Source organism: Lactuca saligna, chromosome 4, assembly GCF_052625555.1.
Source record: "Lactuca saligna cultivar CGN05327 chromosome 4, ASM5262555v1, whole genome shotgun sequence".
Taxonomy (NCBI): Eukaryota; Viridiplantae; Streptophyta; class Magnoliopsida; order Asterales; family Asteraceae; genus Lactuca; species Lactuca saligna.
The window spans coordinates 79,532,925-79,546,702 of record NC_136420.1 but is presented as its reverse complement, the minus strand read 5'-3'; the positions used below and the strand labels follow the sequence as shown (position 1 = coordinate 79,546,702).

Sequence of the window (13,778 nt, the reverse complement as noted above, 5' to 3'; positions counted from 1 at the left end):
TGAGGGTATTGATTATAGTATATATTTATATATTTATTTACCACTAAAACACATTTCCTTTTTAGATTCATTACTATGTTCAATCGCACATCCTGATAAATGAATACAGAGACCGAATATTATCAGCAAGTACTTAATTACAATTAGATGTGTACGAAAGTAAATGATATTATTTTTTAGTTAATTCGATTTTTTTTTTCTTTTCTTTTATATTATATTATATATATATATATATATATATATATATATATATATATATATATATATATATATATATATATATATATATATATATATATATATGTGGATATAAGTATCCTAAATTATAAAGCTCATGAGTATTTCCCATCGCAAAATGTGCCACAAAACATTTTTATGGATTGTGACAAATCAACAAGTATCGTTAAAATCTTGAAATGTGTAACTAAATGTAGCATCAATGCTTGAATCAAATTAGCCTTTATTGGGACAAAATATGTGCCACAAATAACTTTTTTCTATTGTGGCAAATGAAAAAATGCTACTAAAAACTGCAGCGGCAAAAACAAAAAGTGTCACTACAAGCTTTTAGTGGGAGCATTTCTAGTGGCACTTATTATGTGTGCCGCAGAATCTCTGAAAAGCCTTTAGGGGCATTTTTTTAGAGTTTTAGTGGTACTTTTTGTGTGCCACTAAATGACATATATTTTGTAGTGAGGATGCTATCAGAATTAAATTCTAGCTCTATTTTAAAAGGTTGAATCCAATCAAGTTTTGATCTGTATGATATCTCTTTGACTTTTTCTCCTATCTGTTTACCTGCAAATTAGACCTGTCTTCTTCTTCCTTACATTTCACCAGAACATCAGATGCAGATGAAAAAGAAACACCCAAAACATAATATAAGTAAATCAATATGGTGATGGCAATTTACATCGGTGGAAGACTCAAACACCCAAATCAAAAAATGTAAATCAACAAAAATCAGTTGCAATGGTGATTGTTGTTGTAGTAGTGGTGGTGTTCGATGCTTCGTGGACACGATGATTTAGGTCATTTCCAGTGGTTGAGGAAGAACCCAAATCAAAACTGAAGTTGTAGGTGGTTGAGGAAGAAGATGACTAGGTATTTCAATTTGTTGAACTCATCAGTGGCATCAACTTAGATTCACCGTAAATCCCCAACTCGTCAATGGTTGTTGGAATTGTTTTGTGTCTTGAGGAAAAACAAATGGATGAAGTTGGTTCCAATTGTCCGCTAAAACTTCTCTTAATTAAGTCAAACCCCTTTGAGGAAAAGAAAGTTCAAAATGAATCTTTGAAGGGGTAGTGTTAAAATTTTAAATTATAGAGTTGAGAGAACAATGGAAGCAATAAGGGAAAATCAAGAGAGGTGGGTGGTATGATATTGAAATGGGTGGGAGATAGAAGGAGGTGGAAACATGAGGGTTTGGTGAAAGGAAGTGTGTGAAGTATGTGTTGGATTTTAGTTGCGGAGGACGAGGGAGAAAGAGAGAACGAAGAAGATGAAGAGAAAGAGAGAAAGGGATAGACACTTTTTATTTTTTCTATTTTATAAATAATCAATAAATATTAAAATAATATGAAAAAGAAATTAAAAGGGCAAAATAATCCTTTCAGTTTTTTCAGGGACCAAAACCACAAAAAGTTTCTGATTTTGAACTGATTGTACAAATTCAAAAGATTTTGAACTATATCCAATTTTTTTACTAACTACATGGACCACATTTACACTTTAGTCTTCGTCACATATATTACGAAAATAAAACTAAAACATTAAAAATGATTTTCTTCTATAATGAGGTAGACTTAAATTAAAACATCATTAATGTTAAATCCGTCTTATTACTTAATAAAAATTGGAAGACTTATCATTAAATTAATTTTAATCTTTAATTATATTATATTTTCGATACTAAAATTGTCATAATATCCTTTTAAAAAAAATAATTAATATATCATCATCTATTTAAAATGTTATATACCAATGATTTATTATTTTATTTAATCGTTTTTTAAATATATATTATATGTAAAATATCACAAACAAAAACATGTATACACACACACATATATATATATATATATATATATATATATATATATATATATATATATTAACAAACAAACAAAATGAATCATTAGATGATTCAAAAGTAAGAAAATTCACAACAAAAATTTTTATAAAAAAACACCTTCATTATTCATTTTTATGTAAATTAAGAAAAAATCAATTTTATGACAATTTTAGTGAGTATTAACAAAATTATGGTAAAAATGAATCATCGAAAAGTTTTTTCAAGATTTTTTTTTGTGAATCATGTTATTTGTTATTCTTCTAATGGTTCACTTGTTTTATTCATCAAAAAATATTTCGAAAAAAAACTTCTTACTTTCCAATCAAAATATTTTTTTTACCTATATATATATATATATATATATATATATATATATATATATATATATATATATATATATATATATATATATATATATATATATATATATAGGGCTATAAAAGAACTGAACGTTCGGCGAACCGTTCGTGAACTGTTCGGCGGGAAGTTCGTTTATGTTCGTTTATTTAATAAATGAACGAACATGAACAAAAATTATCGTTCGTTTAGTTAAATGAACGAACATAAACAATGGTCTCGTTCGTTCATTTATGTTCGTGAACGTTCGTTTATGATGTTCATTTACGTTCGTTTATGTTCATTCGTTTAAGTTTATTTATATTCATCTATATTCAATTATTTTTTATTATATTGCTATAATATATGTTCGTTTATGTTCATATATGTTCAATTGTGTTTTATTATCTTTGTTCATTTATGTTTGTTCGTTTATGTTCGTTTAGCATGTTCACGAACATAAATGAACGAACATGAACAAAGTAATTTATTAAACGAACGAACATGAACAAGAAAATCTCGTTTGTTTATCCGTTCGTGTTCGTTTATTGTTCGGCTAACTTAAACGAACGAACTCGAACAAGACCTTGTTCGTGTTCGTTTGGTTCGTTTACAGCCCTATATATATATATATATATATATATATATATATATATATATATATATATATATATATATATATATATATATATATATATATATATATATATATATATATATATATATATATATGGGAGAGTTCATGCGAAAATGCAAATAATTTGCGAAAACAAGAAAACAAAAAAAAGCAATGATATTGTATCACCTCAACATTATATTTTGGAAAATAATTCATCCAAACTTTGAAATATATGATGATAATCAATGATAGATGATAAATTGTTTCATATTAGCAAAGTATGATTTTTAACATTTTTATTAAGAAAACATGGATTTAAAAATGATTAAGGACGTAAAAAAATATAATTATCAAAACCGTCTTTAAATCTATATTACCATAACACCGTCCAATGTAAACTTACTATATTTAATTTATTGCTAATAAATTTATTTTTTTATAGTACATGTGCTTGATTTTCACAAGATAAAATCTGTTTTCGCGTTTTCGCAAGATATTTATATTTTTGCATGAACCTACTTCTATATATATATATATATATATATATATATATATATATATATATATATAGGGTAAAGTGAATATACCTAACAACCTTATATAAGCTTAGGTACCTAACTCCATAATACTATATCGGTTTGTACCATATTTACATTGTAATTGCCTAAGGTTCTTAAACTTCAACCCCATAACTTGATTACTTCCAAAATCTTTGGACTTTTACCAATATCTTTCTTTTACATCACGTCTTTTTATCGAATACCACCTGATGAGCTTCATATCCTACCGCTACAAATGAAAGGATGTAGGAGAAATATAATGATGAATTTCCTAAATTGTTTGAAGTAAATCAAGTTTAGGGATGAAGTTTAAGAACCTTGGATGATTGCAATGAAAATTTAAAGCAAAATGATGTAGTTTGATGAGATTAAGTACCTAAGCTTATATAAGGTTGTTAGGTATATTCACTTTACCCATATATATATATATATATATATATATATATATATATATATATATATATATATATATATATATATATATATATATATATATATATATATATATATATAAAGGGATTGAAAATATTATATAATTACTAAAAATATATTTTATAAATAATCTATCATTAAATATTTAATAGAAATAATTAATTAGTTTATAAATAACAAATATGTAATACGATAATCAAATTAAGTGGGTAAAATGAAATATTATTAAAGAATGAAGAGTTAATTGTACCATTGTAAAAGTATATTAACCACGTAATATAATAAAAAAATAATTAAGATATATATGTTCCAATGGTTTTAAATAGTTCATAAAAAAGGTAATTTAAAATAATAATAATAATAATAATAATAATAATAATAATAATAATAATAATAAAAATCTGTCATTTGAAATGATCTTATTAATGAGAGGTTATAGTTGTGGTTAAATTATCCAAATAGGTTATGAGCTTTACTGTAGAGTGCAAAACATGTCATTTATGATTAAGAAATTAGTAGTTGTGTTTGCATTATGTACAGTTGCTAAAGCTGTGTTTTTATATGGACTTCTTGTATAATTAGTTTCAATTTTGAAACCTTCTTGTTTGATGTATCAGTTTAATTATTTTATATCTTTAGAGCAATTTTCTCTGATTGAGCTTGAATATGTCTACATTTTCAGGTTCTAAACTTGTTGTGGAACCAATGACTACAAAAAGTACTTCACAACCTGGAAAATCTGCAAAACCATCATCACCATCTCGCATCCTATGTAGAAAGTTATATTCTCTTTATCCCATCGGCTCTTTTTTCTTCTATGGCTATATCTTGTTTACTAAACTTGTTTCTTTAATGTATAGAAAGAACCAAATGTTTGATTCTATAATTGTATGCCATGTACCTCTTTACCCAATTTCATTAAATGTAAAAAAATATGGGTTTACTACAAGAGTTGAGGGGACATCAACTTTAAGTTTAACTCGACAGAAAATGAGATAATTCAAAAAAAATAAAAAAATTGTCAATGCTATGGTGATATATACTCGCTTGTTGATACATTTTACGGCAAAATTTTGGTTGTTATCAAATAAATGTTGTATCGTTAATATTCGTCTAAATGTGTAGAGTAAACCGGGGGAATAATTAATACACTTTTTGTTCTACAAAATATATATTGTTTTAATTAATTGTTATAAGATCCTACATATATTCTAATATTTAAAGTTTTAAAGTAATATTAATGAAAAAAAATTTAAGAACATGTTAAGTACATACATATATTCCAATATTTGAAGAACACTTACTCGAAGAAGATGACGACGATTCTAGATTATGATTCTTTTATTTCATGTAATGATGTCTTATTAATCGAATTTAATGGATTAAATTACACACTTGGTAGTGGTGCCCTAATATATGTGTATAATGTATCGGTTACACCTTAGAGAAAATTTTAAAACCATATTCATTTGGTCCCTTAAATTAAGAAAAATGTCATATTTATGATACTATAAATAATTAATTCTAAGGACCTTATACATTATTATGCAAATGTTATGGTATCTAATATAAATATATTCTATACATAAATTATTAACAAACTAACAATTTATTTTCCAACAATTAGCTCTTCCTTCGGCCTCTATCAAAAAGAGCAAATACCAACTAAATGCAAGACTATAAACTTACAAAATGGTATATACCTTTTGCGTTTAAAGAACTATAAACACCACTGGCTACAAACAACAAAATATGCAAAGATTAAAGCATATATTTCAATGCACGTTTCAAATTGTAGAAAAAAAATTAAAAAATAATGTCACATCAAATGTAGCAATTCCAACCATTGTTTGAGGACCCTATATTATTTTCATTACAAAGTTTGTACCTAAAAGTAAAAGGTTTGCAAATTGATACATCAATAAGGAAGAAGAATACATCCAGGATCGAGTTCCTGTGAACAACAATGCTTTATTTTTAACTTAATAGATTTAATGGGTAACAAATAATGTTGACCAGAAATGTAGGTATTAGTGTATTTAAAAATGAAAAAAAAAAGTGTATTTAAAAAAAATTATATTAATAAATGAAAATGGACGCAAAAAAAACGAAAAATAAAAATAAAAATAAATCAAAAAACAAAGATTCTGCAGAGTTATAGAGGATCCGCAGAGCCTTCAATGAAGTTTATTTCAAAGTATTTTTATTATGAAGGTTGTATGTTTATGTTTTCTAAAGTATGTTTTGTAATTTACTTAAAGTACGTTTATTATTCAGAATATTAGTGTTTGTAATTTTATAAAAAACATCAAATATTTATATAATTTTTATTAAACACATAGTTTTTATAAACGGGCAATTAAATAAGAAAAAAGAAAATTGAAAAGAATTTTTTTACATAATAATCATATAATACCTTATGTGATTAAAAAAATATATTAATAAACGAAAACAAAAAAAATGAAAAAAAATAAAAAAACCAAAATCCGCAGAGGTATTCACATTCCGCAGAAGTGTCTATGGTACCGCGGAACCCCTCTACGGAACATGTGGTCATTTTCTGAAATCTTCAATTTTTTTGTCATTTTTTTCAAAACTTACCCAAAAAAAATAAAAAAATAAAAAAATAAAAAAATCTCGTGTTTACCCTTTACAATAAATACCCCGTCCCATCACAAGCCACCAGTTATAACTTATCAAGCCCAAAAGTTTTGGGTTCATTTTTTCATGTCTAGATTAGGCTATTTTTGTTTATTATATGATAATATTGATAAATAGCAAATGATATGACATTATCTTCACACTTTTATTATTTTTGTTATCTAATGAGTTAGAATTGTCCGTTTAAATTCTTCAAGGATCGTATCTAACAAAAAGAAAAACATAAGACAAAATCTAAATAAATGGTCTCTTAGATTTTGGTTTTCGTCCTTCACTATTTTTTTTCTTTTTTTGTGATATATGGATGGTCCTCATGTTTATAATTTTCGCGTGGTTGATTGTTATGATTCATTTTGTTACATATTTTATCTAAAGTTATTATTTTACCCATAATTAATATTTTATTAGTATTATTGTTCATATTTTAGTTTAAATTAATAAAAAAAACCATATTTATTTAAATCAAATAAACCTTACTAAACCTAAAATCCCATGTGCGTCCACTGACTACCACACCATTGACTTAATCTTCCACCATGTCTCCTTCTGTCAGAATAGACCCCATAACCACCAACAACCACCAAAAGATTAGGAGGGGTTTTATCCGCACCCAAAATTTACATAATTAACCTACTGATTATTTGACACGTTGATTATTTTTATATTATTTTAAAATCTATTCTACCGATATGAGGATATTATATTATATATTCACAATTTTCTCCTTTAGTTTATTATATTTACAATAACATCTTTTTATTTTATATTAAAATAAATGAATTGACAGGTGATTTAAACTTCATCTTTTATTCGCACCTAAATTTTTATAAATATCTCCGATTATACCATATAAATAGTTTTAAATTAAATGTTTTTAGCCTTTCTTTTTATTATATACACATTCACGTATTAAAATAGTTTCAAATTACACCCTATTTGTTTTCAAATTTTGTATTAATATTTGTATTATTAGTTTATCTAAAAATTAGGCAAAAACTCGGAATCAAGTATATGCCGAGGCGGTTATCTAATAATCGGGGGAAAAAACATAGAATCGGTCAAATTTGGGTCCAATTCAGAGAAAATTAGTCAAACTCGGTCCAACTCGATCAACTCGGAAAAAATCGATCAAACTCAAAAAAACTCAGTCAAATCATTCAAAATTGAAGTTTTATTTATTTTTTTAATAAAAAACTATAATTGCTGTTGTTATTCATCTATTTTTCTATAATATTTAATAAATTTTTTATATTTGTTATATATAATTTTCTCAATTTTATTTCTATATAATTTACTCAATTCGAGTACTCCCGAGGTACTCACTTCTCGCTATTCGCTATTCGACTGACCTAGAAAATCTAACAACTTTTGCAATGTGTGTGTATATATATATATATATATATATATATATATATATATATATATATATATATATATATATATATATATATATATATATATATATATATATATATAATGTGATTGTTTATCAACTTATTAATTTGAAACTTTTTTAAATTGAAAGGTAGTAAAATAAAAATTAATATATAAGTAAAGGGTCAGTAATGTATTTTATGGTTTTAACATTTATTTATAGGTAAGAATTAGTAACAACACCCAAAGATTAGCCTTCCTCCACCTCCTACCGATCATTTCTACCACTTCATCTCCAACCTTAAATTTAAACATTCTACTGAGATGAATGTATAACAATATTAATAAATCGTTGTAAATATCGAACTTGAGTCGAATAACAATAATATAACCCAAGTGACATTCATAAATGATAATAAGCCCATAATATTTCATTGGTACGTAGTACCGAAATTAGATGGCTATATGCCTTAAAAGCAAACAAACAATAATTTAAAATCCAAGAACACAGAAAACATCTAAACAAAGCATCATTGAGTTGTACAGTACAACTCCACCACTACACCGATAAAATATAAAGCATACGATGTGGTGTGTACAACACTACAAGTTTACTTAGAAAGAATTAAACCGATAAACACGACGATTAGGGCTGGAATCCCATGTAACTGGGGTGCAGATGATGGGGTGGGTGGAGCAGCAGGGTAGTCACGTGGCGCGTTCACGTGTACAGGCAACTTCAAACCATTTTTGCATTTCTCGTACGATGAACTTGCGAAGTAGCGGATCCCTTCCTTGTCTAGGGGCACTTTGTTTACATGTTCGGTGTACATCTTTATGGGGTTAGTTAGATCACACGAATAGTATTCTTCGATGCTTGCAAGCTCCACGATTGTGTCTTGTGGTGACAAGTACCTGAACACTGCTCGCATGATATTTAAAATAAGTTCGTTGCGTTTTTTCAGTTTTTCATCTATCTATTATAATTTATAAGCTTAATGGTGAACAATAATAGACAAAAAAAAAATATACATGCAACAAAAAAGTTCTTTAAAGTTTAAATGCTGCGAAATTATTTTTTATATACTACAAAATTGTGTTTCATATACTATAAAGATATTCATATTATCGTGAAATTCATAATTTTTATCAACATTTTTTTTTTTTTTTTTGTGGGAGCTTTAAAATTAATTTTGCAGAAAAAAATTATATTGCAAAATAGTGTTTGGCTGAGAATTGTTATTAAAAACAAAACATAGGTGCAAAATCTTGAAAAAAAGTTATAAAAGTGTTTTTATACAAGAGATATAATTTTTTAAAGCTTGGAATTAGGTAGGACCTACTACAAATTGGTGGCGACTTTTTTCTTAATTTATTATTTGAAAAATACAAGAATTAACAGATTGTACAACTTAATTGAAAAATATATTAAGAACCTAATTTCAATAAAATAAATAAGATCTCTATTAACTTATTCATAATTACTTTCATTATATACAACCCCAAAAAATGTACATGTTTGCAGTAACGATTTAAACTTCAATAACAACAAAATTTTGTAGGATAATGATGCACTAACTGAAACATCCAAAACTACATATAGAATTTAAAAATATCATTGTTAAACTACTAATAGATAATTTTCAATTTAATTTTATTATATATAAATACCATTTAACATATAAATCTTTTTAATATTATAAAACAAGAAGATGAACTAATAATAATAATAATAATAATAATAATAATAATAATAATAATAATAATATTTTTATTTGTACCTACTTTCATAGTTTATTAAATCTTCAACAAACTATTTTGTACGTGACTTTAACTTGGGTACATTTACTTATTTCTGATGAACATAAAGCCACAGAGGACGCCCACGTACAGTTTACACGAATTCGACATTAATTGTTTTCTTTCTTTATGTGTGTCTATTTTCTGACCGTGTTTCCAAAGACACGTAAATTTGTTAATATTTAATTAAAAATACAACTTATTTGAGTTTAATCGTGTAGTACAATTTTGTAGTCATCTTCGTTTGTCCTACTAAACATTTCTTCAATCAACAAGTTGTTTCCTCAATAGTACTTATCATATACTATTTGTTTCATAGTTTAATATATTTTTGACCAAATGACGTAAATGCTTTTAAGTTTAATACAAATATACGTATTTATCTTTTATTAAAGCCATATATATATATATATATATATATATATATATATATATATATATATATATATATATATATATATATATATATATATATATATATATATATATTAAGGTTGTAAAAATCGCTCGACGTTAGCTAGGTGGTGGACTGAAGTTAACAGATTAATCGGCTAGGCGGAAATTAATCGAAGACCATTAAATGCTAATTTCTTAGATTTTAAAAAATTAAATAGGACTAATATTATATAAAAGTTCATAAATACCACTAATATCATAACAAAATAGGTTAATATGATAAATACAATACTAATCATATATCAAATAGTTTCTATTGAGATATAATTTCTACACAGTGTTAAAATTTCATCGGGTTTTATTGTTTCAATCATTTTGTATGCATGTATTAATCGCTAGGCGTTCTCTAAGGTCGAGTGGCGCCTAGGGATTAATTGGGACATAATCGGAAGTTTTACAACATTGATATATATATATATATATATATATATATATATATATATATATATATATATATATATATATATATATATATATATATATATATTTTCAGTTTTACCATTTTGTGTAGTTTTGATCTATTAAAACCCTTAGTTCGGCAGAAATATTCGTTTTTTTTTTTGCTGGTTTATTAAAATCATTTAGTAAATGTTAATTTATTTTTTTTGTGGTTCATTGAAATCCTTAAGTTTGAGAGAAATATTTAGTTTTATTGGATAAACCTGAAAAAAGAATTAAAAAGAAAGTTGCAAACTAATAGCTTTAATGAAATTAAAATACACGTAAAAATATAGCCACATATTTCTACTAAACTGTCAGAGTTAATAGCTTTTAGGTCATTTATCCATATAGTTTTTTAAAAGAACTTACATCATATGCCTTTATACTTTACTCCTAAAGTATTTTTTGACAAATAAATTGGTAGCTGATAAAAACATAAAAGAAAAAAATGATGCTTACAAAGATGGTCTCCAACTCGGTAAATGCGGCCGGAGGACCAAGAGCCGACATCTGTGGTCATATCTGAAGTCCGGTCACCAGAAAGCACATGGTGTACTAACTGAGCTCCGGCAGTATTTCCGCCGGCAACCACCGTGGCAATGAAAAGCGCCACCACCAACTTCATTGAAGCCATCTTGTTATCTGTGAAGATGAGAAAGAAAATGGAGGCGGGAAGTCGAGGTTTTATAAAGCCCAAAGGTAGCACGTGATCTTCAATTAAACTACTTCATCGTCACGTGAATGGCATTTATTGATTTAAAATAGAAATGGCTTCTAAAGCTAACTAACACCATATTCGTACATTGTGCTTCCTTCAATGCATAAATTAAAAATTCGCCATATATAAGTTTGGTGCCGATAACGTTTACGCATGGAATTCCAACTAAAATTTAATGAAATTGTGTAGGTTAATAATGAAGTAGTAGACACATTAGAAAAGCAAAATTTAGGACAGATGACAAAATACTAAAGCAAAGCTTGGCATCGAACATGGGCGAACCTAACACTTTTGATCGAGATATTCCCTTTCATTCTCTATCATTCTATAAAACCTAGAAAATTATCATATTTTATTTCCCTTCATATTTTATTTTATCTTTCAAAATATATTTTAGACTAATATTATTGTTTTTGTAGAGAATAGAAAAACATAAATTTTAATATAATTTTTAAAAAAATTTAGTATATATATATATATATATATATATATATATATATATATATATATATATATATGTATGTATGCGTCACAACTAGAACTTTCCTAGAATAAACTAGGTCTGAACTTCAAACCATGTACCATTAGATTCACAGTGTAACTTGATCTAATAGGATTTTGACTTCATGAACCATACTTATATAAGTTATATTTAAGTATATGTGTTGAAAACTCATATTAGTTTAAGTTATAATAAGCTAATACAAGTTAACAAAGCATTAATAAGTAAAAAATAAAGGTCAATAATAATCGAAGAGTTACATTGTTTTAGTGAATTCAACTTTTGGCAATCTACCCTTGTGGTCACATGGGACCAAAAACAACCCCCTAAACTCCATAACCTTTGGGATTGAAATCCTGCCCATTAGGTCTGAAATCATCAATTGTAAGTAATTTTGGATGATTTCGGTCATGGTTGGCAGCAAACACTTCCTTTTGGCCGCAAACACCTTCAAATAGGCAGTAAACCTCCATAAATATATTAATATCTTATCTTGATTCAGTTTTCCAATTTGATAATCCCATTTACCAACGTAAATTTCACATCACCTCCTCATAAATTACTTCCTATTTAAGATACTACTTTAAGATCATATCCTATTTCACACATCCAGTAAACGAAAACATTCTCATTTCTCTCTCAAATAGCAAGCCATATTCCTTCCATTCTCACACATTATTATGTGTTTAAAACCATTAGGATTACAATATCATTCCCGTATTCTAGCTCAAACCCACCGTTTCTATCTCGTTAACAAAACCGCTATCACACTCGATGTGAGTTCATAGCTCTACATTTTCATAATTTTTTCTATGTTTTAAGGAGGAGGGAAGGGGGGGGGGGGGGATACAAGTAAAATACAAGAAAATTTGTGTTAATATACAAATCATTGTTTAAGTTTTCTTACATTTTATGTATCTATTATATGAAAACATCAAATATGTGAAACAATGTTACTATCAAATTTGAAAACATTTACATGCAAAACACGTTAAAATGAAACGGTTATCATTTTCGATGAAACATACATTTTAAACTATAATAGGTATAGTTTGGGAAACATTCAAATTATTTTACCTTTTCAGGGCAAAGAACGATTATATAAAAGTACAATTATTTTTATATATTATAAACATAACGAAAGGAGTAACAATTTTATGTAAGAACATTTTCCTTACAAAAACACGTATCTCGTTGGAAATTTGTGAGTCACTCGTCTTCATCGTACCTACCAAAGGTATACATGGAATTCATGTTTTATAACCAGAGTCTCCTCCCGGAGAGCGTGATACTTGTCTTCATCGTTGGAAATTTGTGAGTCGCTGGTCATGAATCGCGGGGCAACGCCGACTCAACTCGTCGAGTTCCCATATGGACTCGACGAGTTCCTTCCATGGCAACACCCAAATGACCTTCTGAGGTCAGATTTGTTTCTCTAACCTATAGATTTGACCTTACCATACTCAATAATTACGTAAAGGTCCGATCTTTACACTCATGCAACGTCTATAATGCTTCTTTTGGTGAAATAGCTTCTAAAATGGCAACCTAGGTTTATATCTACAATGGAACAACATAACGCAGGATGGTTGGGACTCTCTGGACCTCTCAAGGTCCAGATCTAAGAAGCATTCCACCTTGGGACCTCTTATGCTTTGAATCCAAGCTAAAGAAGGAGTAAGAAAACCCTAGATTCAAGTAGTCACCATAAACACGAGATTGAGCATAGATCTATACCTCTAGCAGCCTCTTCTGATCAAATGGTGGTAGATCTGAGCTCCTCAACCCTCCTAGCTTTGCCC

The 13,778-nt window shown here is 27.1% G+C and overlaps 1 protein-coding gene across 1 annotated transcript; it reads right to left on the bottom strand.

The window, feature by feature from the left end:
- Positions 1-8,670: 8,670 nt before the first annotated feature.
- LOC145039789 (early nodulin-like protein 14) lies at positions 8,671-11,390 on the bottom strand. Its single transcript, XM_078987798.1, has 3 exons — positions 11,216-11,390; positions 9,639-9,652; positions 8,671-9,036 (listed from the first exon to the last, which is right to left on the bottom strand). The coding sequence occupies exons 1-3, from the start codon at positions 11,388-11,390 to the stop codon at positions 8,671-8,673; spliced, it is 555 nt and encodes a 184-aa protein (XP_078843924.1).
- Positions 11,391-13,778: the final 2,388 nt, after the last annotated feature.

Bases quoted from the DNA above. Each gene is read 5' to 3' on its own strand.
- LOC145039789 (XM_078987798.1), bottom strand. From the start codon at position 11,390: ATGGCTTCAATGAAGTTGGTGGTGGCGCTTTTCATTGCCACGGTGGTT.